The sequence below is a fragment of the Platichthys flesus genome, chromosome 2, assembly GCF_949316205.1.
Source record: "Platichthys flesus chromosome 2, fPlaFle2.1, whole genome shotgun sequence".
Lineage (NCBI taxonomy): Eukaryota > Metazoa > Chordata > Actinopteri > Pleuronectiformes > Pleuronectidae > Platichthys > Platichthys flesus.
Window position 1 is genome coordinate 23,454,768 of NC_084946.1, and position 27,748 is coordinate 23,482,515.

General features: G+C 39.7%; 2 protein-coding genes across 4 annotated transcripts; both read right to left on the reverse strand.

The window, feature by feature from the left end:
- Positions 1–2,681: 2,681 nt before the first annotated feature.
- Positions 2,682–10,798, reverse strand: LOC133970120 (protein phosphatase 1 regulatory subunit 12B-like). 3 transcript variants are annotated; one of them, XM_062406965.1, is made up of 8 exons: positions 10,692–10,798; positions 9,081–9,241; positions 5,860–5,876; positions 5,627–5,765; positions 4,938–5,039; positions 4,467–4,517; positions 4,303–4,353; positions 2,682–3,020 (listed from the first exon to the last, which is right to left on the reverse strand). In XM_062406965.1, exons 2-8 carry the CDS (start codon positions 9,180–9,182, stop codon positions 2,934–2,936), a joined length of 549 nt encoding a protein of 182 aa, XP_062262949.1. In that variant the 5' UTR covers positions 9,183–9,241; positions 10,692–10,798; the 3' UTR covers positions 2,682–2,933. The 3 variants fall into 3 exon arrangements, with proteins under 3 accessions (XP_062262949.1, XP_062262957.1, XP_062262941.1); XM_062406973.1 differs by lacking the exon at positions 10,692–10,798 and having other exon boundaries at positions 4,467–4,514; positions 9,081–9,443; XM_062406957.1 differs by lacking the exon at positions 10,692–10,798 and having other exon boundaries at positions 9,081–9,439.
- A 911-nt stretch (positions 10,799–11,709) lies between these two features.
- LOC133973715 (immunoglobulin-like and fibronectin type III domain-containing protein 1) lies at positions 11,710–18,744 on the reverse strand. Its single transcript, XM_062411739.1, has 15 exons — positions 18,676–18,744; positions 18,168–18,281; positions 17,911–18,073; positions 17,556–17,828; positions 16,740–16,864; positions 16,351–16,492; positions 15,954–16,247; positions 15,045–15,221; positions 14,591–14,719; positions 14,173–14,481; positions 13,620–13,705; positions 13,300–13,492; positions 12,744–13,040; positions 11,911–12,231; positions 11,710–11,831 (listed from the first exon to the last, which is right to left on the reverse strand). The coding sequence occupies exons 1-15, from the start codon at positions 18,727–18,729 to the stop codon at positions 11,827–11,829; spliced, it is 2,682 nt and encodes an 893-aa protein (XP_062267723.1). The 5' UTR covers positions 18,730–18,744; the 3' UTR covers positions 11,710–11,826.
- Positions 18,745–27,748: the final 9,004 nt, after the last annotated feature.

Genomic DNA, 27,748 nt, shown 5'->3' on the forward strand with positions numbered 1-27,748 from the left:
TGTGTCATATGTGAAGATCTGTTTCATTCTGCCATAAAACTGCACGAGTGTCTAACTTCCTGTCATTGCTTGTATGTGTCCCCTCTGTGCTGAACCCAGTGTATCCGTGTGCTCGGGCTACAGGTCATGTGATTACTGTTCATCCCTGCTTGCACTTGTTGTCCAGTCTGTCTCGGCCGCTGACCGGCAAACTGTATAGATTTCAAAAAGAACAAAAAAAAGAAAGAGGAGAATATTTGCTGGCTCCTTGATTTTCTATCTCAGTGTACCGTAAGTGTTTCCTTCGTTTCCTACTCCTGCCAGATGAGTGTCGAGTCCCAGTTAACCCAATGTAGATACACAGTTCACGACTCAGCTGACTTGTGGCCCGATCTTTTTCCTTTTATATCACTCTTTATTAAATTGTACCTTCTCATCATGTCACCACTCGAATAAACCTGCTCCCAGCTGTCGAATCACACGTTAGAAGTGAGTGAAATCAGTAATTTGCGTCTAAAATGAACAAAATCTTACTTTTCTTTTTTTATTTGTGTCAAATATCATTACTGGATATTATCGATGTCACTCTCTCTAAGTAGCTCCAGTCTGATAATTAAGCAATCAATTATCCTTTTCATTACGAATGCCACTGTATGAGTGAACACACATTTTAAACATGAAGATGAATAATCACAGTGACAGTCAATCTCTTAGAGTAGTAGGTAATATGTGTCTTTTGGGTTTGGAGGAGGAATAAACCACGCAGACACATTTACATTTTTAGTATCGAGAAGAAGATACATTTTCCCATTTGAGTTCATGACAATACTTTTCTATGGTGTGTGCAATGTCTTAAATCCTTTTCTCGGGACCATCCAATATACTCACTCTCATCCCGTCTATCTACCCATAATCTATAGCCTCCATTTTGTGTACTTTGTGTATTTGCAATAAGAACCCACTTGACCTTGTGTTTGTTGGTTTGGTGTAATTGTTTGGGATTTAGTGAATGGACTGTATGAGTTTATCCATTTTCTGCAGTGCAGGCAACAAAATCCCAGTCTTCCCGGTCTCACGTGCTCTCTCCCGAGCGCCGAGCCGACCGCATCCAGTGCAGAACCACATTCGCAACGCAATACTGCCGACCTGCTGCTTCCTCTCTAGTCCCTCTCCTCTGAACGCACAGTAGCCATGATGCAGAACATCCAAAGAGACGACTGTCATCACTCACTTACTGAGCAACACAGGCTGCTTGAACTCGACTCCCCCCTTTTTGTCTTGTTGTAGATGTGTGTGTCAGTAGTTGTACCCTTTTTGTGAACTGCATGATTTATTTCCTTATAAAAATTCATGTTTTCCAGCAAAGGGGGAAACAAAAAAAGACGACAAAAAAATAAATAACTGTACTCATATATCACTCTGTAGAGCTGAAGGGAACCAAAACATGGGAAGTGGTCAGGGCTTATCTGTGTTGTAAAAAATGTAATCATAGGAAATAAAGGCATTTTAAGTAGCCTTGTCCTGTGTGGTGTGTAAATGGAATCAGAGGCTGCTTTTCCACTTATGGCCAGTGGGGGGCATCATACACAGCAAATGTGATCACGAAAGGAGGAAGACAAAGTAAAAAACACAACACGTCTGCAGGAGCTCAGATGTTTAACTGAAGTGTGTTTTATTGTGAGTTCAGGTGAAGAATATGTATTTAAATAGATGTTTCCTATCTCTAAAAATGTCATAATGTTTGAGGTAAGTTGAGGTAAATCATTCTTGTTAGACATACAATATTTTACTATCTATTAATAATCCAAATTAAATAGAAACAAAAAAAGACATATGTGGCAGATACATTGAATGAACAAAAATCGACCTGCAAGTTGCTCATTTTAAATTGCTGAAGTCTATTTTTGAGTATTATTCTTGGAGCCCTCTCAGCGGGTGTTTGCCCAGTTGTCATGGAAATATGGATCTGCAGATTCCCTCTAGTTTCATTTGAATCGATGTTTGTTTAACCTCAGAAGTTGAGCTTCGAACCCTTGAACTTGGAAAACAGCAGAACAATCTCACATCCTCCTTCTACAGCGGTGAAGATCATGTGATGTAAAAGCGCCAATTGCCCCTAAAGGGATAATTCAACGAAAATAACTCACCTTGAAGGGGATAGTTCACTCAATCTAAATTCACTCATTATCTAAGACATTCTGTTGAGAAGATAATGAGTGAATTATATTTTGGGGGTAAGTTATTTTCATCAATTATCATCTTTATGTTTCAAAAAGACGATTATGACTTCACAACAGATTGATATTTAACACGTGAGTCTGATTCTGTCTTAGTGCTCGCAGTAGGTCAAACACAAGGCATATTTTTTTTCCTGTGCTACATTTTGTTCAGCTGATTGTTTTCACGTTGCAGGTTGAGGGAAGAGAAAGTGTGAATCAGAAACGACACTCTCCCACGTTTCGGAGAACCACAGCTCATCTATCATTCGCTGCACCTGATAGCGCTGAGCCCGGGTTTAGGGTCTGCATATGGTAGCGGGGGGGGGGGATATTGCAGTTTCTATGGCAATACCCACGTGGCCCTACCTGCAGTACTTTGTCTTTACAAGCAGGAATATTCTTGATAGGACTGTGGAGATTTACCACTTGTCCTGTGGGTAATTTGTTCCTTTAAACACAGAGGAATAAGAAACAAAAGACGTGTTCATGCTACATTTGTCTTTATGTAGAAATATTTAAAGAATATACAGTATAAAATGCAAATTTATGTATTTTCCTTCAGGCAGTCTAACTTCTTTAAATACAGTACATTTGGATGAAGGTGAAGAATGGACTAACATTTACAAAATGACTCATAAATATAGACAATCATTCTTCTGGGGGGATTCTCCTTATTAATACATATTTAAATATAGCTTCTGGTGTCGTGATCTTCTCTTGCCTCTTCTCCGTGTCTCACTTGGACAGTTTAGTGATGACACGGATTAAAGCTCCATTTTCATCCTTCAGCCTCTGGTTCTCCATCTTAAGTTCTGCTTTAACCTGAAGAGAGACAATAACTCCTTATACTGGTACAGCCCACTTGTGCTGGTGACATCATTTGGAGTCGGCAGTGGAGCGATCGGCTACTAATTAAAACCAAACTTACTGGAAAAAGAAACTGTTGAATATACATCAGTGTGATAAGACCTACTGCAAATGACACAAACCATATTTCTTTGACTTTTTAATTTGGCCAATGCCCTCAGAGGAGGCAAGGTTAATGACCTGGTCTACCGCCAGCCAGCAGGTGGCGATCAGGATATTTTGGCTTCACTTTTAGGGATCTGTCATGTCGTCCATCTTTATGCACAGTCATCAGAAGTCACTTAAAACTCTAAATGACCAAAACACCAGTCCACGCTTATACAAAACGTGTTAATCTTTGCGTAATGAGAACATTACAAGTAATTTTATGGGTTTTCCTTGCTTGTATTTTGATGATTTCTTACTTTAGGTTTGATCGAGTACTGAAGGGTTAAAGGGTAAAACATGTTGCCACCTATCTAACATCTCAATATCAAGTTCATGATGTGATACACTGCTGCTTTACTACAATGCTTTCTCTTGCGTTCACTATGTAGATACACTGAAATTTCGGTTTTGAATTGATGAAGATGTTGCTCAGTTCAACTTTAATGTTACACCGAAATATTATTAGAAGAATTAGATTTGGTTAACAGCCTTTTAAGTATTTCATAGTCAAACAATAAAAATGTTTATTTATTCAAAATGTAATAATTTAAACTTTTGAGGTTAGAGGCCTCACCCATCATCTGCTACTGGGTGTTTTATTATAATAAAAGAAATAAAAAACACGCACACACACACGCTCGCCTTCACTGACGCACAGACCCAATTGGACCACAGTGGCTCATTTGAATACACATCACAGTGCTGCTCTGTTGTGAACGTCAATTTCCAGACCATGTTTGTTTAGAGCTCTCATTCACAGATAACAAGAGGGGGTTTTGTTTGCGTCCTCTTGGGCATGACACAGCAGTCATTCGTGAACGTTAGACTGCAGATGAACACTGATGGCTCGCTCGCCGCGTCGCGTCAAAGTGCTCAAACATTCCACAGCCAACGGGGCATAATGCGGACGAATGAAAACCGCTGCAGACAGAGCCGCTGACACCCTGGCACCGAGTCCCACAGACACTGATTTGATTGTTTCTCTCATCACAAACGAGCTTCGCTTTCTCCCCGGGTGAAAGAATCGGAGAAAATTCTTAATTGCTACCATTTTCTAAATGAAAGTAATTTTTCGAAAACATTGCTTTACCTTCAACTGGTCTTCCATATCTGATATTCTCTTTTTAAGAATCCAGCTTTCCTATGAAGAACAACATTTAATATAAAGATGAATAAATGAAGACACTCGGAAAAACTGACAACACTTTGCTACGACTACACTCGTAGAGTTTGGGTACAATGCTGAGTTCATACCTTCTTTTCTGCCTCGAGCACAGAGGAGCCACAATCTCCTTCTCTTCCCTTCTGCAGCAAAGAAACATGATTAAAAGAAAATATTATTGCACAAAGTGTTAAAGCTGAGCGTCATTTTAAATCTCACATGTGTCTGGCATAAAATATCCAATAAAATATCCAATATACTTACAGTCACACACAGAGGAACTATTATGAGTGTGGTGATTATTCCCAAATTCAGTCCTGACAGTAATAACACTGCAGCTTCATCGTGGAACTGATTTCTTACATTCTCATTCCTTTCTCATCGGATTTCTCATTAGAACATGTGGAAGATATTTCTTTAATCACTGATGATTTAATTTATGACTCACAGGTAATGACTTTCTCAGTCGTCTCCCTTCAGCAAACTTTCCCTTTAGCTCTTCCCAGACCCATGAATCTGAAAGGGGCAGATTAACTGTTGACAGCAGCAGATATGTGCAGTACCTGAACTTTCTGCAGCTGGTCCTGAATCAGGACAAGTTCCTCTTTACTGGTTTCCAATTTGGATTTGAGCCTCTGATTTGTGGAGAGGGCCTTTTCATACATCTACAAAAGACACACTTGTTAAGAGTTTGATTGTTTAAGGAGAAGAGAAGAGAAAAGAAGAGAAGAGAAGAGAAGAGAAGAGAAGAGAGAGAGAAGAGAGGGTACGATATCATAAGATACGATTAGAGAAGAAAAGATAAGATCAGACAAAAAATAGAAGATAAGAAAAGAGAAGAGAAAAGAAAAGAAAAGAAGATCAGATAAGATAAACTTTATCGATCCCACAATATCAATACATTTCACAGAACATGAATAAAATAAATAAATATTAAATACTACATAATATTTCACTGCAGTACACAGTTAAACAAGCATGGACATCAACACTGTGACTGTTTGTGTGGAGGTGCTCACTGGCTTAATGGTTATTTTCCTCATTCATCATGAAGGTGACAGTTTTGGTTGCTAATACACAATCCTAACAACAATTTAATTGATTGTCGTGATATCCGCTACACAGCTGGATTGATATCCACGGTGCCCTCGTGAATCATACTGGCTCTAGTCGTCTTTTTGAATCTAGCACCAGTGTGAGGATCATGTTTGTGTCTCTGAGTGTCCATCAACATTCCAGCTGCAGCACCTGCCTTTTTATAGTCATTGTTTTCTGTCTCTTCTACGGCCTTTTTCCTCGCGGACAGCCGGTTCTCTCTGCGCTGGAAGTAGGACTCGGCCGGGTTTGTTGTTGAGTCGTTGGAAACGTCCGAGGATCCAGACGAGCTCAATCTGAAAACACAAGACAGGTTTAAAGCATTCAACACACGTGACCACGTTCTCTTTACATGTAATGATTGTGTGAATTAGATTAGAGCAAACTTACCTTGACAGCCTCTCATGCTGAAATAGAGGAGACCCACATTAGAACTATAGGTTTTACTGACCAAAAATGCAAATAAACAATGGTATAATATAGGTTTTGTATTGATATTCCTGATTAGTTTTAACCAAGGTACTTTTAGACAACACCATCATGGCCCCATCCTGGATTCCAATACATGCCCATTAGTTTATAAGTGTTTGTGCCTCACAAAGGTTGACGTCATCATTTGTTTGACAGGCTGTTTGGTTGTCACTTGAGATTTCTTAAACGATGTGGAATCAACTCCACAAACTAGTTTTCTTTTCGTGTCCTGCTGAACAAACACATACCACAAGCGTAAACTCAGTTACCTTCAGGATATATTTTAATACATGAACAATATCAGTATTTAGGAGACAAACTGTGCAGTAGTGATACCAGGAATCGACGTATTCCAAGTTTTCCTAGAAAAGGTTTATGGAGCACAGAGAGTCCAGTTATAGGGGAGAGGAAATGATTCCTTAAATAAACCGACGAGCACAGATAACCAAACACATCCAAAAAAGGTAAAAGCTCTGGCAGTGGCATTCGCAATTTGCTCATTATTGCCTTTTAAAGTTAAAGGTATGTGTGCTGACAGATTCTCAAACATCATCTCAGGTCGGTGAACTCAGCCGGCTGATACTTTGCTCCGAAGACTTTTGAAGTGCATTTAAATTCAATTAGAACGAGTGCTGTCCTCAGAAGAGCAACACTGTCAGTTGTTTTGGCAGCTGTCCCCAAATGACATGTTCTTTTTAAAAAATACGATCATGTCTGTGATTTCCAAACATTAACCTACTTATTATAACCATCATAACAACTTAAAGTCTTCTACCCTCACCTTACCCGTTTGTCTGTTAGTTAGGGGGACTAGACTAAAAAGTAACTGACATTACTTTGACATGATTTTGTGTGTTTTTTTTTTTTTAATGGATAATCTTTTCTTGCTTCTGTTTTCGAGCTAATCAGATGTTTCTTAGTTCAATGTCCCATTGAGAAAAAGGGTTGCAAACACAGATTAAAAACACAGTGAAATCTACAACACAAGCTTTTCGCTTCTCAGCCTTCATAACAGTCTATCAGTCCTCCACTCTCTGCTCCTCCACTTTTCCAGGTTAAAATTACTTAAATGAACTTAACACCGAATTAAAGCTTGCGAGGCATAAACACATTCTTCAAGGCCATCATCACCCTGTCGTCTGTTTTCAGTAGATGCTCATTACTGCACAAATGTTGACTTCACACAGCCTGGCCTCGTCGTTTGTTTGACAGGCCGTCCGGGCGTGATGGGAATAATTCTCTGGTACAACGCAAGTGTTTAGGTTTTCAGCTGGGGAGTCAAAGTGGTGCTGGAAAGGATTTGTCCTTCTGTCAGCTCATGTGTCCACCACTTTGGTCCAGAGATGAATATATACAAATATTTGAATACAACATCTGCTGCCATCGTCATCTATCTATCTATCTATCTATCTATTCATCTATCAATCTTTTCTTCCTTCCTTCCCGCTGTTACATACTTAGCCAGGATATAGAACATATAATCTGCTTTAACATCTGTATGCTTCTATTGTCATGTTGATGTTAGCATTAAGCACTGAGCCTAAGCACAGCCTCACAGCACCACTAGCATAGCTGTGTACCCAGTATTCCTTTCAACGCTTTATATAAAAGACACAAAACTGACAATGAGACCAGATTCAAAAAACAAACACATCGCAAATTAGTGTGTGGGAATTTATTGTCTTTGAACCTGCTCAGCACATCATTGTTTTCCTTGAATATAATGTATTTTTATTTTACTAATCAAACTAATATGACTCACTCTTTGTGTTTTATTGCATCCACCACTACAAACAATCAACATCTTAACCTATAAGAAGTTTTTATCTTCCCTGTAACATTAGAATAGCCAGATTATAACTAAACAGACTGGAGACCACTACTTGAATATTTACAAACTGGACAAAATCTCAGAGACAAGTGGATTCCTGCAAAGAAGAAGCAGGGATTAAAGTTTCAGGCACACAGTGTAAACATGGTGATGTGCCTCTGCTCAGACGTTTACAGATCTCTGGATCTTCACCAGACTCTGATGTCAGCTCCTTTGAGTCCCTCTCACTTTGGACACTTGGATGTGCTGGGTAAACGGTCACTAATGATATACAGCACGCAGTCTTTGAAGAAGCTCTGGTTTAGATTAAGGGACATCACATATAAACAGATGCTAATGGAAAAGCAAGGGGGTTTCTATAAGCGTTGTCCAATGTATGTGAATGTGTCTCCATCGCTAAGCTGTGCTCCAGCCTGTCTATATCCCATAGGGAACTTGTGGTCCTCTGACCAGCCATTCCCGAGTGGAAAATTTGAGCTTCCCGTAGGACTAGCAGAGATAAACATCCATAAATACTGCGTCTGAGTTCCCAGCCAGTCCTGAGCACTCTATCCCTCCTTCCCTCTGTTCTATGTCATCCTGTCTTTCGCCCCTGCTTTCTTTCTCTCACTCTTTCTACTCCCTCTCTTCCTGTTCGCCCCCTCTCTCACACGCTGACGTCGATGCCTCCCCATTTATCTTTCCCCAGTGGATTCTATAGTTTACATAAACAGATATGGCTAACTGCAACTTTGCCTAGATTACATTTAGAACAACATCATGCAGTTTAATTTCAGTTTGTGAGTATAAACAGGCCTTTAGTACCATATGGAAACTTCTAGGATTTGTCTCTGTGAATAAGTTTGTAAAGTTTAAAGTTGTTGAAAACCCCTGTTGCATCTGAAAAGCATGAACAGTGAATGATTTGATAAATAATCCACTGATTCATGTGATGAACAAAATCATCTGCAATTATTTGTGATTATGTGATTTTCAAGAACCAAAGTAACTCCTGCTGTTAAACGTTACCTCTAGAACTGAGAATATCATTAATACTGTAGTGTATTATAAGAGAACATTAGTCGATTAGTCTCTAAAGGTCATGACTTCACATTGATCCTATTGGCCAAACAATCCGCCTACATGAAGACAGATGAAAGTAATATCTAGTAAGACATGTCCTAAGTCGCTCTGGCACAGAACCAGCCTTGTGGCTTGTTACGTAGCCATTTGTCTGATAGTACTGAAACTTTAATGCTGCTGTTTGCATTATGTCAGCTTTGGCATTTCCGCTCAATAAACAAGGAGATGAAAGACGATCAGGCCTTACCCTCAGGCTCCTGGTGGTGGCAGCGGAGGAGGTCGGGAAAGAGTCAGAGAGCGACTTTCTAATGTGCGGCCGATCTTTGTTGTGAGAGAGTAGAGATGACATCGCTCCCGAGCGGCTGAAGCCACATGCAGCTCTAATGTAACTGGTCCAAACTACTAGAACTTTAAAAAAAAAAAGTTAAACACTTCTTCTTAAACTAAAAGAAGAAGAAGAAAAAAAAATGTAAATAAGAAGTTGATGAATTCATTTATCATCAACGGATATGAAAGTCAGATGATTCCTGATAGTCAAAGTGAGCAGCTCGAGTGTGATCTTCATGTGATGGTGAGACATTGCATATCTGATGAGAGTGAAAGAGCAGCACAAGTGTGAGAGCTCTGGAGGAAGTGGTAGGACTGAGCAGGAGGCGGGCTGTGGTTCATGTGTGTGTGTGTATGTGTGTGTGTGTGAACACAAGGATTTGACAGCAGCATTGTTCACATAGGCTCTCAAGGGATTTGGTAATTTCACCAAAAATAGAAAAAGAAAAGCATTGTTAAACACTCTAATCAAGATGTTAGGGCTTCTATTCAAGTAAATATGAAGATCTGGATGTTATAAGTGTATGAACATGTCTCTAGGTAATGGAAAGGGAAGTAGATTAATTATTTCAATGCTGAGGAAGTGTTGTAACTTGTCATTAGGTAACAAAATGTTTCTACAAAAATGAACAAAGACTGTTCGACAGGTTCAAGCAAGTGGCTGAAACTGCACCTTAAAGTAGAAGTGAGATTAAGAATACAGGCAAATGTGAGTTCATGTTGTGGAAGAGTGTACCAAACAATATGACAATTCTCAGCTTTCTTCTTTTATTCTATTCAATTCTAAACTAAAGTTAGCTGCATCCTGGTAGCTCGATAGTTCTTAAAATGTACAATCATGAAAGAATCATAAAACAGATCCCTCACTCCCACTGTCACAATTGTTGCTTGTGTTTCATTATTGTGGCAGTAAACAGGCACCACCTGCTGGCAGAGACTAGCACATTTACCTTTTCACAAAAAGAGTAAATGACAAGAGAACAGTATGTACTTACCATAAACTGTATAAGGTTCTACCGTTATAATTAATGCCAGTTGATGTTAGTTTCATATATTCAGTTGTGTATAATTATTAGTTATAAAGACAATTAGTAACATTATTAGATCGATCATGACATGACAATCAGATTGTGATTTGGGACTTAATAAAAACAACAGGCTTCATCACTTTTGTTAAATTACCTATAGAGAAATGTTTCACTACAAATATAAATAGGCTACAAACTGCTAGCGACTTAAAGGATTTTAATCTCTTCACTTTCTCATTTTTTAACGAACCTTATTTTGAAAACAAATTACAACGGCCGTGGTCTTATTTTGAAAGGAAAGATCGTTACCGCCTTGATATTACCCCCTTCTTTCTAAGAAAGTCCCGCCCACTCTTAATTATCTGCACAGTCTTGAATCTTGTGTTTCATTTAAATTCGTGTTTTTACAAGTAAGTAAGAAACTAAACCCGTTATTTCCAGTTTCGTATCGTTACGAATACACGTCTGGTTGAAAACCGGTGAATGTACATTAGCTTATTTACCTGCTGAGGTTTAATGGAGACTGCCGAACAGCACCGTCACCGAGGTGGACAAACACCGGAGATTCCATCCTTCTCCTGGACTGTGGTCCTGAAAACTCCCAACAACGACACGGAGGTGTCATGGCAGCAGCAGCAGAGGAAGTGGAGGAAGTGGACACACCTGCAGATCTGAGTCTTCTTCACTGGATTAACTCAGGTGTCTACTTTTCTGGAGCCTCTGACCTCCAGTCATTTAGTGGATCTCTAACTGCTGTGTTGTGAGGGGCCATCAGACCAATTCAGGTAAAGAGTGATACTAAGGTGCACAACAATATGGCAGCAGCTAGAGATTATTTTCATTGTGTGTGTAAAACAGTTAAAGACACCAAAGAATTAGATTAGATTAGATTGGATCACACTTTATTGTCAGAATCTCTTCTGAAATGTGTCCTACACACAAACAAATAACATCGGTCATTTCAAAACAAGTGGCTGAAGTGCAATTCCTCTAAGATTCTGCTGCTCGGCCCTAAAAGTCTCATAGTATATTGCAAATAAAATCATCAAATATTAAGACTGGGTAAACTTTAACCATCACAATTTAGATATATTTCATTGATTCATTTCCCACTTGAAAGTTGACTTAATTGTGTCGTTGTCATGCTGCAGACATTTTTTATTCCAAGCAGGAACAGGCCCATAATTCATTCTCACCACAGTTCTCGTCTTACTTAATTTTTTTTTTTACCAGTCTACATGAACACAAGTTTATGTTAAGTGTTAATTTCACAGTATGATGTAAAGGCATGCATACAATACAAAGAAAGCAGGGGCCCTCTTATGATAGCATTACTCAATAGTGCCACTAGAGGTCATTACCTCCAAATGATACCTTCAAGGACACATTATTGTAACTTTAAGTTTGTCTATGCTAAAGAGTTGAGATGTTTCAAGTAGTTTTTAATATATTTTATAAGCTTTTATAAAGATTAAGGTGTGCGGATAAGGAAATAACTAAACTATATAAAATTAGTTTTCTTGTTTTTGTTCTACGCTATTTAAAATAAAAGAGAAGACTATAACAGATCTAGTCTAATAAGTTCAAAACACGTATGGACTCTTTCCGGTCAAGTCTCTGTTCAGCAGGTTCAGGTCTTCACTCTGTAAAGAATCATATTTTTAGCATGTTTCATCATCACCCTGTTATAATTAATTGTAATATAAGTAATGTAAACATTACCTCTGACACTCAGGTTCATTGAGCACTCGGCGGACCCCAGTTTGTTCTCAATAACCACTTTGTATTCCCCGTTGTCTTTGACCCTCAATATGAGCAGGGAGCAGACACCGCAGACGTTGGTGATGTGGTAGTTGGTGTCTGTGTTCAAGCTGATGTTGTTGCGGTACCACGTCACACGAGGAGCCGGATCGCCCTTAACGGCACAGCTCATGTGACACTCGTAGCCCTGAGGAGGCGTACGCATCTTCAGGGGCACGATGAAGGCTGGAGCTGCCTGGAAGTCCAGGTTTTTCTTCTTTGGCATGTTCACAATGAACTTTTCTGAAAAATAGAGAAATGCGCAAAATCTTCACAGAATTGTGTTAGTTGAATAACGACTTTAAACATGTGTCCCTGAGACATTTCCCCTAACAAGATGGAAAACTATTTAGTTCTGGCAACATCCACTCGAGCCTCAGTTCCTCTAACTTCAAAAATTCAAGGAAATATCGGCTGAAATGTTTGTTACCTCCACCAAGGAGGTTATTCAACCCTGTGCCTTTTATTAATATTATTTGTCTGGAGGATAAAGTAAAAATTACTGAAAGGGGCCAACAAAAAAACCATTCAGCCTTGGCAGAGATATATGCTCTATTGAGTGCTATACCACTTGTTCTCTTGTATTTCTGGAAAAAAACGTTTTTATCAGCCGTGTTCTTTTGAAATGAAAAATTACAATATTTTGGCATGTGTTGCTTCGATTTTCGTACGTCTATATAACTGATTACAGAACTAATTTTATAGAATAGAAAACATGATTTAGCGTCTCTCTGATTGAAGTGGTGAACACAAACCTTTGTCCTTTCTGGTCTCAAACACAGGGGGTTCAGAAGGTGTTGAAAGGCCCATGTCATTTTTAGCAAACACCCTGAAGTGGTACTCCCACCCGGGCAAAATGTTGACAACTGTGAACTTGTTGTTGAAGAGGTTGTCAGCCACAGTCCTCCAGGTGTGCTTGAAGGAGTCCCGTTGGGAAACCATGTAGTGTAGCCTGTCGTCCCTCTTCTCATCTGGAGAGGGACACCAGGACAGAGTCACTGTCCCTGGGATGTTTTGTTCCAGCTCCACTGGTCCTGGAGGCTTGGGATCATCTACAATCAGATGTAGAGACACAGTCATACAGAGTCCTGACATTACAGTCTCAGTTCGTTTCAATGTAAAATATACATTATACTTTCGTCTTGGTCTTCTTTGACAGATTAAACTGGCTCATCTGACTCTACAGGGCATATTTGAATGCCGAACAAGGATAACGGCAAAATTCTAGTGGGGATAACATGATGGAATCATAGTCAAGTCACATTATTACTTTTGACTGGAGTCAGAATTGTAATGGATGGCTCCATTTACCTGTAACTCTGATTTCAACATCGAAGCACTCCTGGCCGACCAGGTTCTTGACGGTAATGGTGTAGACGCCGCTGTCGGAGCGCTCGGAGGTGGGGATCAACAGCTGAGAGCCTTTATCGGAGTTGGTAATTGTCACATGTTTAGCCACCGGAATACCATCTTTTACCCAAATGATCTCTGGCAGTGGGGAGGCCTGTAGACATTGAGATAAAGTCACATTAATACATCGATAAAAGATTGACATGATGTTAATTTAACATTCAGACACTACAACTTATTCTTCACTGAACCTGTTTGGAGGGAAATCTGAAGCAAAGTACCTCGAAGTTGATGTTCAGACGGACTGTGTTTCCAGATCGCTCCACCACAAAGGTCTTCATGTTTCTGTCTTTAAATTTGGGCCTCACTGCAACGATAAAATACAAAATGTAATGTATAGATCCCTCTAGTGTTTATACAATTCAGCAGAAGGTAAACTGGTAGTTTTTCATTGTGCTTGAAATAATTTTTTAGGGGAGGGAAGAAGAGGAAGTTATTACAGATGACATTTACCACCTTTATAAATTTAGACCATGTTTCCGATCATGTGCTTCTTGTGATGTATTTTGCTCATGAGTATAACAGCTGCCAAAAAGGTCACATTGCTCTCTGTTTAACTCCATCATCCACAGATTTTGAAGAGGTAAACATTTTATCTTTCTAAGAAGAATGAAAAATAGTTGTTATACAAACAATTGTCTTGGTGCAGAGCTCTACTGTATCTTTGACAGTTTTAGTGTGTAGATGTATTTTGGAAGGAAAACACATTTTCCATCAAAAAACTAAACTCTAAGAAAGTGTCACAGTCTTGATTTGAACTTCACATCCTCTTACCGGGAGGGGGCATGGCAATGACGTAATTGTCAAAGCCCTGAGGTTCTCCTTCACCTCCGTAATTGGTGGCAATTACTCTCACCCAGTATGTGGCCATCGCCTTCAAGCCAAGCACAGTGTAGGAAGTTCGAGTAATTGGGACATTGTTACAGCGGCTCCATTCGAGGCATTCTATCAGTCTAATCTCCACATAGTATCCCTGGGCTTCATCCTCAACCCCTTTCAGTTCTCTAGGTTTAGTCCAAGCCAGTGAAAACGTGGTGTAGTTGGAGGATGTTAATTTCAGGTCTGTGACTCTGCCTGGAGGTTCTGGAATGATATTAAAGTCGGGTTTTATGGCACAAATAGCTACAGACATTCGATTTTCATTGTAGACAACCCCAGTGAAAGATATAAGAACTCAATATGACTGACTTACTCATTGGATCCCTTGCAATGACTGTGTCACAGGGAATACTAGGATCTCCAGCACCAGACAGGTTGATAGCAGACACTCTGAATTCATACGCTGCCCCTTCAAAGACGTCTTTCACGGCAAACTTTGTATCTGAAGAAAAAGGAAAATGTGCTGATCCTGTCTCTAGAAATATCAATTTATTTGCATGGATTTTCACACAGCGAAACCAGTGGAAAGCATTTTAAAAACAATTTAAGAAATATTTGAGCGTTCTCCTAATGGACGCAGTATTAACTTGTAGTATTAGTTTGAGGAGGTTGATCTTAAGATAAGATCATGATTTAGTATCAATCTCTAGAATTGGATTTCTACATCTGTTCATCCTTTATTCTGTATAGTAGTAGTTGCATGTGTGCATGTAAATCCTCCTGCACAAGTACAGATTCAGGGCAGCCCCTCCCACTGATAATCTCACCTGTTATTGGCCCTCCTTGGTTTACCAGGCTCCAGTAATTAGTGCCTTTCTTGTTCCTTTCCAAATTGTATCCCACTATTTTGGTTCCTCCAGTGTCACAGGGAGGAATCCATGCCAGGTTGATGCACTCTTTAAAGGCGCTGATTACTTTAGGTGCTGATGGGGCTCCTGGGTATCCTGTGGGGGGGGAAATTAGCTTTGATGAGGTTATCTATTGCTCCATACTTCTGATATAATTTCTGTAAAGAAAAGTGGGTCAACAGGCCAGATAGAAAAACATTAGGATGCAAGATATAACGTGTTGACTCCCATACTTAAGTGACAGATATTTTCTTTTACTTATGGCTAAATGAAAATGTCAAAATGAGAATCATGAATTTTAAATTATTTCTAAAAAGCAAACAGAGTTAAATTATTTGCTCGATTCTTGTACTTGCTTCCAAAGTAGATTCTATGTCTTCATTTGAGAGTAGCTAAAACTGCCCTTTTGGAATTGCTAGAATTAGGCTCTGAAGTTATTCTTACGCAGAACTCCAGCAGCTATGACCTCTGTTTGCAGGTAATCACTGAGGCCTTCTGCCGTCTTGGCTCGAATCCGGTAGCAGTATCTTCTTCCGGGATCCACGCCTGAATCCCTGTAACTTGCATCGCTGCCACAGATCTCGCCGAGATTCGTCCATTTACTCCGGCCCACTTGTTGGCGTTCTATGATGTAGCTGGTGATTGGGCATCCACCACTGTCCTTAGGTGGTTTCCATTTGAACTCCACAGATGTCACAGCACTTTCCACGATGTCCACAGGTCCCTGTGGGGGTGTGGGTTTGTCTATTGAAAAAATAATAAGAAATCATATTTTGCTACAAGTAAATATCAAAATTATAAATTTACAAAGTCTCTTTATCAACTCACCTAGTACGATAAGTCTGGACGTTGCTTCTATTGTACCAAATTCGTTTTTGATTTTGATTTTGACCTCTCCACTGTTTTTCCTTTGGCACTTGGTAAGGCGTAGTTGGCTTTGAGACGCTGATGTCTCAGTCTTCACATTGAGGCCAGGCGACAGCTCGTCGTCATCCTTGTACCACTGTATATTAATTGGGTCTCTGCCGGAGAACGTCAGCTTCCATTCAGCACTTTCACCTGCTTTTATAATAACTGGCTTTGTGAAATTAACCAGAGCCTCACTGTCTATTTGTGGCGGATCTGGTCGGAGAGTAAAAAAATTAATTGTCAAAACCCTGGACCCCTTTAATCTAATGCAAATCATAAGATTATATCAAATCAAGTGACTCATTCTGAATCTGACCTTGAATATTAAGTGTCGCTTCTGATTTACGTCCCTCAGCCTCAAAGCGGTAGACTGCTGAGTCGTCCTTTTTACAGCAATCAATTATCAACCTGTGACAGGCCCCATCTTTGATGATTCGTACACCGTCTCCATCGGTTAACTTGTCAGACAAAAATGATGTTATATTCACATTACATTACATTACATTACATGTCATTTAGCAGACGCTTTTATCCAAAGCGACTTACATTTTTAGAACACTCATCATTCACGAGACAAATTAATTCATGCAATGTATTATATGTATTTTTACAAGAGTGTATTATATGTATAGACTGAATGTAATTCACAGGGGTGCTTTGACGTGGTTCTGTACAAACACAACCCCTCTGGAGAGGTTGACTCACCAGCTTTCCATTTTTGTACCAGCGTCCCTCTGAGGTGTCAGTGCTTAGTTTGCAAGTCAGCTCTGCCCGTTCACCAATATTAGCAGCAGTATCTGACAGCCCACTCACAAACTGGACACCTCGATCTGCAACAGTAAGGGTGAAGTCGAATTAAAGTGTTCTGTTGTTGAACTGCAGGTCATAGAGAACATTTAATTGGAGAGGAATTCGAGAATCATAAATAAAGATTGGAGCAGAGGGTCTTTCTATTATATCTGTGGAGGAATGAAAAAGTGCTGCAGAAATCAGTCCAGAATGGTTTCTCTGACTCTCTGATAACAGGCCCTTAGAGCAAAGCTGATGATATATGCAGTTGTAAGACACCTGAAGAGCACTGGAATTAAAAACTACCACAATGCATTGGAGGCTCTTACCTGAAACAGTGTCAGGAACCAAAGGACCAGTTTGTGATCGCTTCTGTTTTTTATCATCCCTGGCTCCCATATTGCTTTCATCGTCTCCATCTCCAAGGAGGTTCTCATCTCTTTTACCTCCATCAGTCTTAACTCCAGACGCATCTTTCGATCCATCACCAGACCCGTCACCAGAACCTGCTCCTCCAGCTCCTGAATCAGCCGAATCGTGTTCATCCTGTGCTCGATTGTCTTTTCCTTGATCCGATGCTAGGTTAGTCAAATCCCCCCGATCCCCAGATTTGATGCCCTTACGACCTTTACCGCCGTCTGGATCGGCTGAATTAGAGACAGCATGAATTCTTTATTTCTTTATAACTGTTTTGAAGCCTTTTAGAATAATGTTCTCAGTATTTATACCCACCTTCCACTATGAGAGAGGCACTGCTGGAAGTTATCCCAGCGATGGCATAATACGCTCCATTATCTGCCATTGCACAGTCTTTGACTCTTAATGTGTGAGTGAGTTTGTCCTCTGAGACAGTGATTTCATACTTGTCCCCATGTTCCAGTGCCTCGTCCTGTTTTGACCAAGTGATTCTGTTGAGCGGTGTGGACAAGACGCACTGAAAAACTGCGTCCTCGCTTTCAACGGCCTGTGTGTCCTTGAGCTTGTCTACGAACTTCACATCAGGGACTAAAAGAGGAGTAGAAAGTTCGTATCACCGCCTGCTAGTACAAATATCAAGTTTTATTTAAAGTAGAACGTAAAGCTTTACCTTGAAAGTCAGTTGTCAGGATATTTGCTTCCTCAACATCAACCTGGTATAATCCAGCATCTTCTGGTTGAGGGTCTTTGATGCTGAAAACATACTGTGTCCCAATTTTCTTAAGGCGAGGGTTTGAATTTTCCTCATCACCATATGCCACCGATTTCCCATCCTTTTGAGAGACAGGAAGTCACATTAGTTAAGTTTCAGAGCTGTCATTAATCTTTATAAAGGACACTTTGGAATATCGTGGAATTTGAACCCACCTTGTATACATGAATTACACTGTTGGGATCCAAAAGTTTCATGTTGAAGCTGAATTCCGCTCTCCCACCAGGTTTCACTTCTATCTGTTTCACATCCTCCAGCTTCTCTACAACCTGCGACAAATATAAAGCATGCATCCTTAGATCTGGCTCCTTAAAATTAAAATGCAAGCAGCCTTGAACAGAGCCTTGGATATTTACGATGTAAAGATGCACTCGGATGGAGCCTCAGGGCAAATCTAACATCCATGAAAATCAAGAACTTTCAAAACTTTCAAAGATTAACTTGTCACTTCGTGAAAATAAAGTTTTATTTTAAGTGAAACACTTTTTTACAGACTGGTCTTAAAAGAATCCAGATTCTCTATTCCATTTTTTTTAGATCAAGGCAAAAGTTATAAACCCTCAATTCAAAATATGTGCATGTTTTGACACATTGCTCGAAACCTCACTAAGAAGTATATGAATGAATATGCAGTTGTTATAGTTGTGCTTCTTCACGCAGTACCTTGGCCTGTTCGTCTTCCCTCTCTTTTTTCATCTGGTTGAGTCTCTTCAGCATACAGCGGAAGTCGGTCACTCCAAAGTCCAAACAGATTTTCTCGTAGTCTTTTCTTTTTGCACTGAGAAGCAGCTCCCAGAGCTTCGGATCAATTTCTCCCTCTTTCTTTGGTGGCACTTGTTTTTTTCTGGTGACAACAACACTGGTGGAAAAGAAGAAGAGTAGAATGTTTTACTCTGTTTACAGCATTAAACATTTAACAGACAAATTTTGACTGGAACTCACGTTTTCTTAAGCATTGATCTGAAATCCAGTGGTGCTTGTCCATTACCTGAAAAATATAAAATGCAACCATTGCATTTTTTTTAATCAACTCTGTTCAGTAGAGTTTTTCTGAAACCTCAAAATGTAAGAAAGGCAAACAAACAATTCATTTTTTTTAATACTTTTTAAAGTAATTCTTTGAAACCATAAAGGTATTTTCAACTAAAGCAGAATATTCAATTTTTACACACTGAATTGCTCATCTGGTTTTTATTGTTACGCTCAAAACTAATTAATTTCTTCCCTGAAGGAATCAAAATTAGTAATAAGTAAGTAATAAATAATAATCTTGGACTGGAAACCATGCACAGTTGCAAACACAACATTCTGCATATTTCTGTTATAAACGTCTTACCTGCCTGACCCTTCTTCTTGCCAACTAGAAGAAAACAAAGGGAATAGTCATACCCACTGTATGTAATATTGTAGTTTAATTTAAAATACCATTCCTATTGATGGTAACTAGTAAATCTGTCATGTACCTTCAGTAACTTTGAGTGTTGTGGCGCAGACAGCGTTTCCATACTCATTGGTGACGAAGCACCTGTAGGTGTCAGCCTGGTCTAGTTTGACATTGGGTATCTGATGAAACACAAAAAAATAATTTGAAGAAACATCTGTCCCACTGACGGGAAGAATTACATCATCTGTCTGATTTATTTTTCTCAATAATAGCCGTTAAATAAAGTCCTGAACTCAAACAGCAATATACCTCTTATTTTGAAAGTATTACTTTAAGTTTGTGTTTTGTATGATGTGGAGAATTTGAGTTGAATACTCTTCTCTCACCTCTAAATAGTGCTCTCGAGCTCTTTCATCATATCGGGTCTTGTACTTCTCTGGGTCATCCACTTTCCCGTTGTTTCGCTCCCAGGTGACCGTTGGTGCTGGCTCTCCGCTCACCATAGCTTTTAAAACTGCTTTCTTGCCTAAAAAGAATCAAATACAGTGAGCCACATAATCCTAATCCAGTTGTAAATAGTAGGTGATGATGTTATTAAATCCTTTTTGTTACCCTCTTGTACAGTCGTGGCCAGTGGCTTCCGGGTGAAGTCCGGTGTTGTCTTCCCCAGAGGAACTTGCTCAACACATTGAGTGATTATAACCCCAGGGATTCTGGACTGCTTCCTGATGGCCACTGTTAAGACCAGATATTGAAAATTGGATAACTCAACTGTGAGGTTGTGAAAGTAAAACCAGCCAAGAATCATGTGATAAACAGTAATCATACATGCTTCATGTGTTAAACAGGTTAAATACGTTATTCACACTGTAAAGCAACCCTGAGGCGAGGCACTGGATTGAATATAGTTCAAAATGTCTTCAAAGTCATCCCAACAATCAAGTCTCCATTTTCCAAATAAATGAAATGCAACTTTAAAAATATTTAATATAAATTATTTTCAAGATTTGCAAGAAAAAATTACTTAATAGGATTTCTTGGTAACTTCAGATGGGGACAAGTAACAGCTTCACTATTCAGTTGCAGTTACAACTGTGTCTCACCAGAGGGCAATATTTCCTTTCTCTTCATCTCATCTCTTCATCAGCCACGACATCATGAGACCTTTACATTTTGAGAACTGCTTTGATTAAGTTGTTTTTATGATTAAATTATGTATTTATTGGCATTAACCTGTGTTTTACATAAAGATGCCAAAGTGACAACAAGTGAGAGAGAGAGAGCGAGGGAGAGAGCTTTAGTGTGACCAACCGGCTGTTGTGTACTTGTGCAGCTGCCACTAAACACAACAATACATCTCTGACTCACCTCCGGCCCGCGCTGCAAAATATATGTGCAATATGATAAATTAAAGTCACGTGAGTGTTGCACACTCCAGCTCTGTAGGTGGCGGTAATGAGCCTAAAAGTTGCCAAGCGTCATAAAGAAGCTGACAAATAAGAAGATAGCGCAAGTTTCTGTGAGATTTCAAGTTTTCGGAATACAAATTGTACGTGTGTGGTTTGACGTTCAAGCCAAATGGTCCAGTGTGCGTTCTGAAGATTATCCGATTAAAAATGGGTTAAATCTGTCATACATCTGTGGAATCACAGTTTTACAATTGGTCAAAAGTTGTAAATCCTCTGGTTTGCCGCAGCACTCAGGCTTTAGCGTTTGTTGCCATTAACACTTCTTCTCTGTGGTTGGGCGACCGGGCGAAACAGAGGAAGGTGTCAAATTGTTCGGCCCTCTAACGTTTCAACTGTAGGATGAGTCACAGCTCAACACTAAGCTCATCCAACAGCTGCTAAAATCACAAAAACTCCGACTGACCATCTGTTACTTTTTTCAGCTCGAGCATCATACTTCATTATGACTCAGAGGCGCTGCTGGAGTCACCTCGGGGCCGGACGATTTCAACACACTCATAAATAGGTCAAACAACTAATTACCAGGCGGCTATTTGCAGAATCGAGTGCATCCTGTAATCGTGATAGTTTACCGTTTTTTTTTTTTTAAACCAATATGCATTATTCATTAGTAGGATTAGGATGTTTGTATTGCACTACTTGTTTCCACGATCTGGTGAATCAGGGCAGTAACACAACTCAAACACAGTCATGCAACTGGTCGACAAGTTCGTCCACATCTGCGTACGTTCTTTTAAGTTTTAAATTAGATGACAAAAAAGAAACGTGGATAAAAAACAAAGCAAATGGAAATCAGATCCTCTCTGAAGTGAAAGATTTGCTCGGACAAATATTAAAACTCCAGCGTTGGCTTTGTATTTCACTTTTTGTGTGAGCAGAATTCAGATAAGTCTCCCTCACTTCTTTTTTCAGGAGGATTGAATATTCATCAAAATACCATGTGTCATTTCTCAAGGGGCCGGTTTAACACTGGTGTATCATCTGAATGCAGGCGGGATTATCGTAACCTTGTTCCTCGAGCATTGATTCCCGTATAATCCAAGTGTTGTAGGACGGCAGTGGCTTGTTTGCTTCTGAATACCAATCGCTCGTGGAAGAAGTGGAGGCTGGAGCACACCTTCACTGAGATCGTGTGGTCTGTATAAAAACTGACGCCTTTTTTCATGAAACCACTCTGAGCCACCAGCACGAGGCCTCTTGAACAAGTGTGAATGGTTTTCAGAAACACTGTGGTAGAGTGCTTCTTAGAGAAAGCAAATGAGAGGTGTTCACTCCTTGTCCTTCATATGTCTCGACAGGAAACCTCCCTCCAGTCAAGTGGTACTTTTCACTTTAATAAGTTCCAACGTTTCGGATTTGGTGTGGTAATACTTTCTTTCAATCTTTCTTTGTTGCATTCATAATTCACCTTTTCTCTCACAAATGCCTTTTCATGTATTAAAGGGTGATTTCACGCCTGATGGTCTGAACCAAGGCTCATGTCTTTGCTGCATCATTTATCTGATTAGTTAAGTTTTCACATAGAAATTTAGAGAGTGGACTTAAGACGTTTGCATAATATACAAACTCTCTATCATCAGCACCTAGATGTGCTGCATCTACCTTTCTTGACATTGATTGGTTTTGAGTCAGGCTGTGTGTCAGACATTGGCTCGTTATCAATCAGTCTCGTTATCAATCAGGCTATTGCATTCACTAATGTTTTTGAATAACATGCATATAAAATAATTGAGAATTAACCCGTGCAGCCTATCCTCATCCTTCAAACTTTGTATCATCAGAGGCGCAGACTTAAAGAAATCCTGTGAGCTGCTTATTTTTCTTCTTCTATCGTTTAATGCTGTCTCAACTTCCTGCTATCGGTCCGAAATGTCTGACCTCTCCAAATTGATCTACTCCCAATAATCCAAATGGTGTTTCCTTGATGGTGGAACTTTACACACTTAATTTTTACAATCGGACTAAACTGAAAAAGTTTGAAGGTTCAGACCAAACAAGGTCAATGTGAGAGCCCCCTAAGACTTTTTATTCACATGCATAAGAGTTTAACCTGTGTGTAAATGTACGTATATATGACGGAAGGTCTTTGTCTGAACTGTTTATGTAATTAAAGATAATAGCAGTAAACAGGAACACATAAATAGTCACTTACCTGCGGTCTTCGGGTCCCGCTTTTTATCCAACATTGCAGCGTTGTCAGTTATTTGTCATATAAAAGCCGTTATCGCTCCCCGGGCTGGAACACAAAGAAAAGCTGTCAGCGCTTTGTGGTTGATGGTTGTTTGCACTTCTCCGTGGCAGGCGTTTGAACAACGAAAGGGTTCCCGTGAGATACACAAACTTTATCATCAACCCATAAAGTACAACAAATCAAAATGGCTTTCAAATAAATGTTAAAAGAAGGAAAGACTTATGTGCTTCACTGTCCTCATATCCCTCTGTGGGCCTTTTAGAAGTGTTTCTCCACATTTTGGGTCACAGCCCTCAAGGCTCTCTTAATATTAGATGTTATTGTTATTGGCATAGTTTTCATTTATATAGCAGAAGAGTGTTTTACTGTAAAACAACTAAGTGATAGAGCAGGAACAAGGTGTAAGATAAAAATTTTTCTCAGCAGATGATTTTCTTTATGATTAGTACCACTACTCTGAAATTCACATGTTACAGCCGCAAAGGGATGGAAAAGTAGACACATCAGTAGAAAAGTAATAAACGGGTGAGCAAATATAAAGACAGAATTAAAGTATTTCACAAGACTTTTCAAATAGGCATAGTTTCCCAAAAGACTTAAATTTGAATTGATTATTTATGTATTTGTTTATCACCCAAATTTTACATAGCATTAAGAAATGTAGTTGGTTATAATGGTGTGGCTAATTGGTATCCAAACATTTGAATATTTTACATTTTCAAATTTCGATTCTAGACCATTGAAGTGTCAGCACTGCTCTTAAATTGTTCTCTTTCTGGACCTGCATAATGGGTTTATCGGGACGTTAAGCTTGATGGCATTCTGTCATTTTGTTCGGCCTGCCCATGCTTTGCATACAACTGATCCAGTTCCTGCAAAGTGTTCTAGGGTTTTAAATCCACTGCCTCCCCATCTGACTCTTGAGAAAGCCGCTGTTTGCTCAGAATAACAATTTGACTTCTGATACTTTCACTTAGTTCTTGTGCAGTTTTCGTTCTCACTATCACAACACGACTAAAGGCACAGGTGAACACCGGCTGCAGTTACTTGAACAAGCCTCTGATGAGTTAATACGATCCACATGAGTGTCATCGGGGTGCAGCGCTTCAATGGAGCTTGACCTTGTTTATCGACCACTGACTGTCCAGTTGAAAAACCTATAATTTGACTGCTACCACGACACAAACAGTAAAAAGTGTCCAGACCTAATTGTATGTTTTTCTTCCTGCTCGACACGCAAGAACCCTCAATGACAAAGGGAAAGTAAATCGTCAGAAATGTTAGAAAAACTAAAATATCAGATTTACTCTTTTTTATTATTTAAACCCTTTACTCAGTAAGTAGCTGAAACTCCCTCTGCAGTGATTATCCTCTCAAGTCTTCTTTGATATGACACCACAGGCTTTGCACACCTGGATTTTAGGGGATTATCTTCTGTCATTCAGATTCACTCACTTCAGATCAGCTTGAATAGTGTGTGTCCGTGTGCAGCCTTTTTCCAGGTCACTCAAGAGATGAGTGATTGGGTTCAAGTCAGGGCTGTGTGGCCCTCAAGGACATTCACAGGATGTTCTGACCCCTAAACCACTGATACATTATATTGTAACGTGTGAAATATTTTCATAGCCTTCCCCAGATCAGTTTCTCGAGACAATTCTGCCTCTAAGCTCTGCACACAGTTCCTAAATCATCAAGGTATATAAAACATCTCAAAGATGATCAATACGAGGCACCTGAGCTACATTTCATGCAACGGATGTGAATACAGAGATATTTCATCTAATATATGTACATATAGGTGACATCAGGAAAAACCAGAATAGATGCAGAGGCCTCCACAAAGAACATGAATGGTTTGATGAGTATGGAAATGATGTGAATCCTATGCTCGGAGTTTCAGTCACTAGATGAGATAAAACTCTCTAAGCTTTTAGAAAGGCTGCTCCATTCTTTCTGTAGTGTTCCAGGGACTCGAGAAATCAAGGTCAAGGCAGAAGAATTCTATTCTGATGGTGACCGTTCTTACATTTTTCTCACTCCCCTGTGTTTATGTATATTTATGTATATTTATGTATTATGTAAGATAGATATGACTAAATTTGATGTACTCTTGCTTGAAGATGACTCTTGAATAATGGATTATGCACAAGTATACATTATTGGTCCGTAGGCACCCACTTGCAAGTGTACCTCAAGGTTGCATGACTCAACTTCTGTAATGGAAACTCAACCATTCTTTTGCTGCTTCGGTCATGTGAGCCTATAGGACACCCAAAAAGGGGTCTTGGGCCGGGGATGGCTGGGCCGGATAGGACACACCCTGGATGTTCTCGTCATGTATCATACATGTCTGTGTATGACGTCAACCTGTCAAAGTGGGGATGACTGGACTCCCTGCGTGACCCGCGCAGACAGTTGGAGACGCGTTGGGGAACTGTTAATGGGGAATGTGAAATCCCACCTAGTGGCTGACTCTGCCTGACTGCCTGTGGAGTCATGTGGCTGTGCCAGCAGTTTAACTGCTCATGATCCAAACATAGACGGGAGCAGAATGTCTTTGCATCAGTCTGTTAAGGCAATGCAAATATCTGTCAATTTTGTTGATACCACAAATTCTTAAAAAATGTTTTCCATGGGGATTCTAATTGGGCGCTACAAGCAAACGACTGAAACAATACACTTGAAACTCAAACTAATCTCCTGATAGAAAGTGTCGCTTTCGCTTGTGTGATGAAAGTGACAAAAACATTGATTGTTCACTCTGTTTAAAAAATGACAAAAAACATTCCAGGGAGTTTTAGATACAGAATTTAATTTAACCAAGCCCTCAGCTATAGGCGGTAAACTAGAGATTGGCGTTGACCTGCTTTTGTGTGTCAGGACTTGTAGGTCAGGTGCCAGTGGATGCTAATAACCCCAAAAGTGCTTGTGCAGTGTATTTTTAATCTGTGAGTTAGTTGGGTAATTATTTTTGTGTCTGCAGAGCCGAGAGGTTAATTAGAGCAAAATGGGCTGAATATCAAGATGATGGCCATAAGGCTTTTTATGCGGTTACATTTTTAGAACTTCAAGAGGAAGATAACTTTTTGCAAAAAGAATATTTGACACTGAACATTTCCCAAAAAATGGTTTTGATGTATCACAATTGTATCTAAACTGATCTTAGGCTCCTGTTAAATCCTGTGCTAGTCACAGTAACCTCGGTTGAAACATGTCACACAGTTGAGATCTTTAATGTCAGAATTACAGGGTGATCTCAAAAGCTTCATCTATACTTCTATTATCAAATCATTCAACAGTGGATTGAGATGATCTTGTGGGTGGCTTCTCTCTGCCTGTGATGGTTCATGTAGTCTACAGTATATTCTCACTCTTTTTATAATGATGGTTATAGCAATTATCATTTTGACCTTGGTATATAAAAACTAACAATATATGCTGACCATTAAATAATTGAATCTTATGGTATGTTGCTTTTGTCTATAGTTGAGCAGAATTAAATACTAACAACACAACCCCACTGTGCTAGAAAGTTCAGTAAATCAAAATTGATTAAACTGAAAACAAATAACTAAAACCTACTTGTACTGCTCCCTCGTTAGAATAATGAATTTAACTTGAACCATCCTGCTTGAAGGTTCCAACCTCATCATTAAAATGTTCTTCTTGATCTCTATTAGCCTCATTCGATGAAAAGTATTCACACCGGATCCTGAATATCAAAATCTGACTTACTTTCCGTTCTTCTACCTTCCGTTGTCCGTCTTCAGCTTTCCCTCGCTCTCTCTCTATCCCGTTTTTCAAAGTGGACACCCCCTTTTTGTCTGGTTGTTGGATGTGCATTGAAAAGCCATACATGGCTGAAATGTAGTTAGTAAAACCCATATTATGGCAACGGTAAAAGGCGGAGGTTCATCTTTCTTATCCCAATGAAAGGGATCACTTTGCAGCTGGCACTGGAAATACACTGTGACTGTTCATTCAATCTGTCATTGGACACATCCCGTCGAGGTTTTTCCACTGTGGCTGTTGACAATATAAAAACACCCGCAGCATCATATATTAATAGTTGTATATATCAGTATCCCCACCTGTCAGAAAGGGATGGTATCTAGCAAAGTATCACTAATGTCAATCTCATTACTGATGGATATATCTGCACTTGACCTTCACGGTCTAGACTTCGAGGATGGTGGATCCAGATCAACCGCTGAAATCTCCCTGATGTGAGAGGTAAAGCATCCCACCGACCGCCTCTGACTGGCAGCTTAACAAGGTCTCCGGTAATACGATCGATTCCCCGCGGTCTTCATTGGCCAGTTCACATCAACACGAGACCTTTTATTTGGTAAAATAATCTGCGGTTGATGTGAATGAAATCGTCCGATCCAGTTAGCCTCTGATCGCATCAGTCGAAACTCTCGCAGCACCCGTTTGGTATTTAGTGAGTCACATTGTGGTGGCATTATAAAAAGATGATTACTCATGATGATGGCGTTGTTGTGTTGTGCTCAATGTTCTGAGCAGGATTTCGGGTTCATCATTGTTAAAGGTTAAACAAGCACAACTTAAGGAACAGTCACCTCAACCTCATTAAAGGGAAGGAACTGCAAGAAAAGCCTGATGACACCAGAGGAGAATAAACACGGAGATCACCCCTGACCTGGCCGAGGAAATGAGGCAAGTTCTCAA

Coding starts and splice junctions, on each gene's coding strand:
- LOC133970120 (XM_062406965.1), bottom strand. CDS start 9,182: ATGTCATCTCTACTCTCTCACAACAAAGATCGGCCGCACATTAGAAAG. Junction 5,040..5,626: donor AAAACAATGACTATAAAAAG/GCAGGTGCTGCA, acceptor TGTCTTTTGTAG/ATGTATGAAAAGGCCCTCTC. Junction 3,021..4,302: donor ATATGGAAGACCAGTTGAAG/GTAAAGCAATGT, acceptor GTCTCTCTTCAG/GTTAAAGCAGAACTTAAGAT.
- LOC133973715 (XM_062411739.1), bottom strand. CDS start 18,729: ATGCTGAAGAGACTCAACCAGATGAAAAAAGAGAGGGAAGACGAACAG. Junction 16,493..16,739: donor GGTACAAAAATGGAAAGCTG/GTGAGTCAACCT, acceptor TTGTCTGACAAG/TTAACCGATGGAGACGGTGT. Junction 16,248..16,350: donor AGCGACACTTAATATTCAAG/GTCAGATTCAGA, acceptor CTCTCCGACCAG/ATCCGCCACAAATAGACAGT.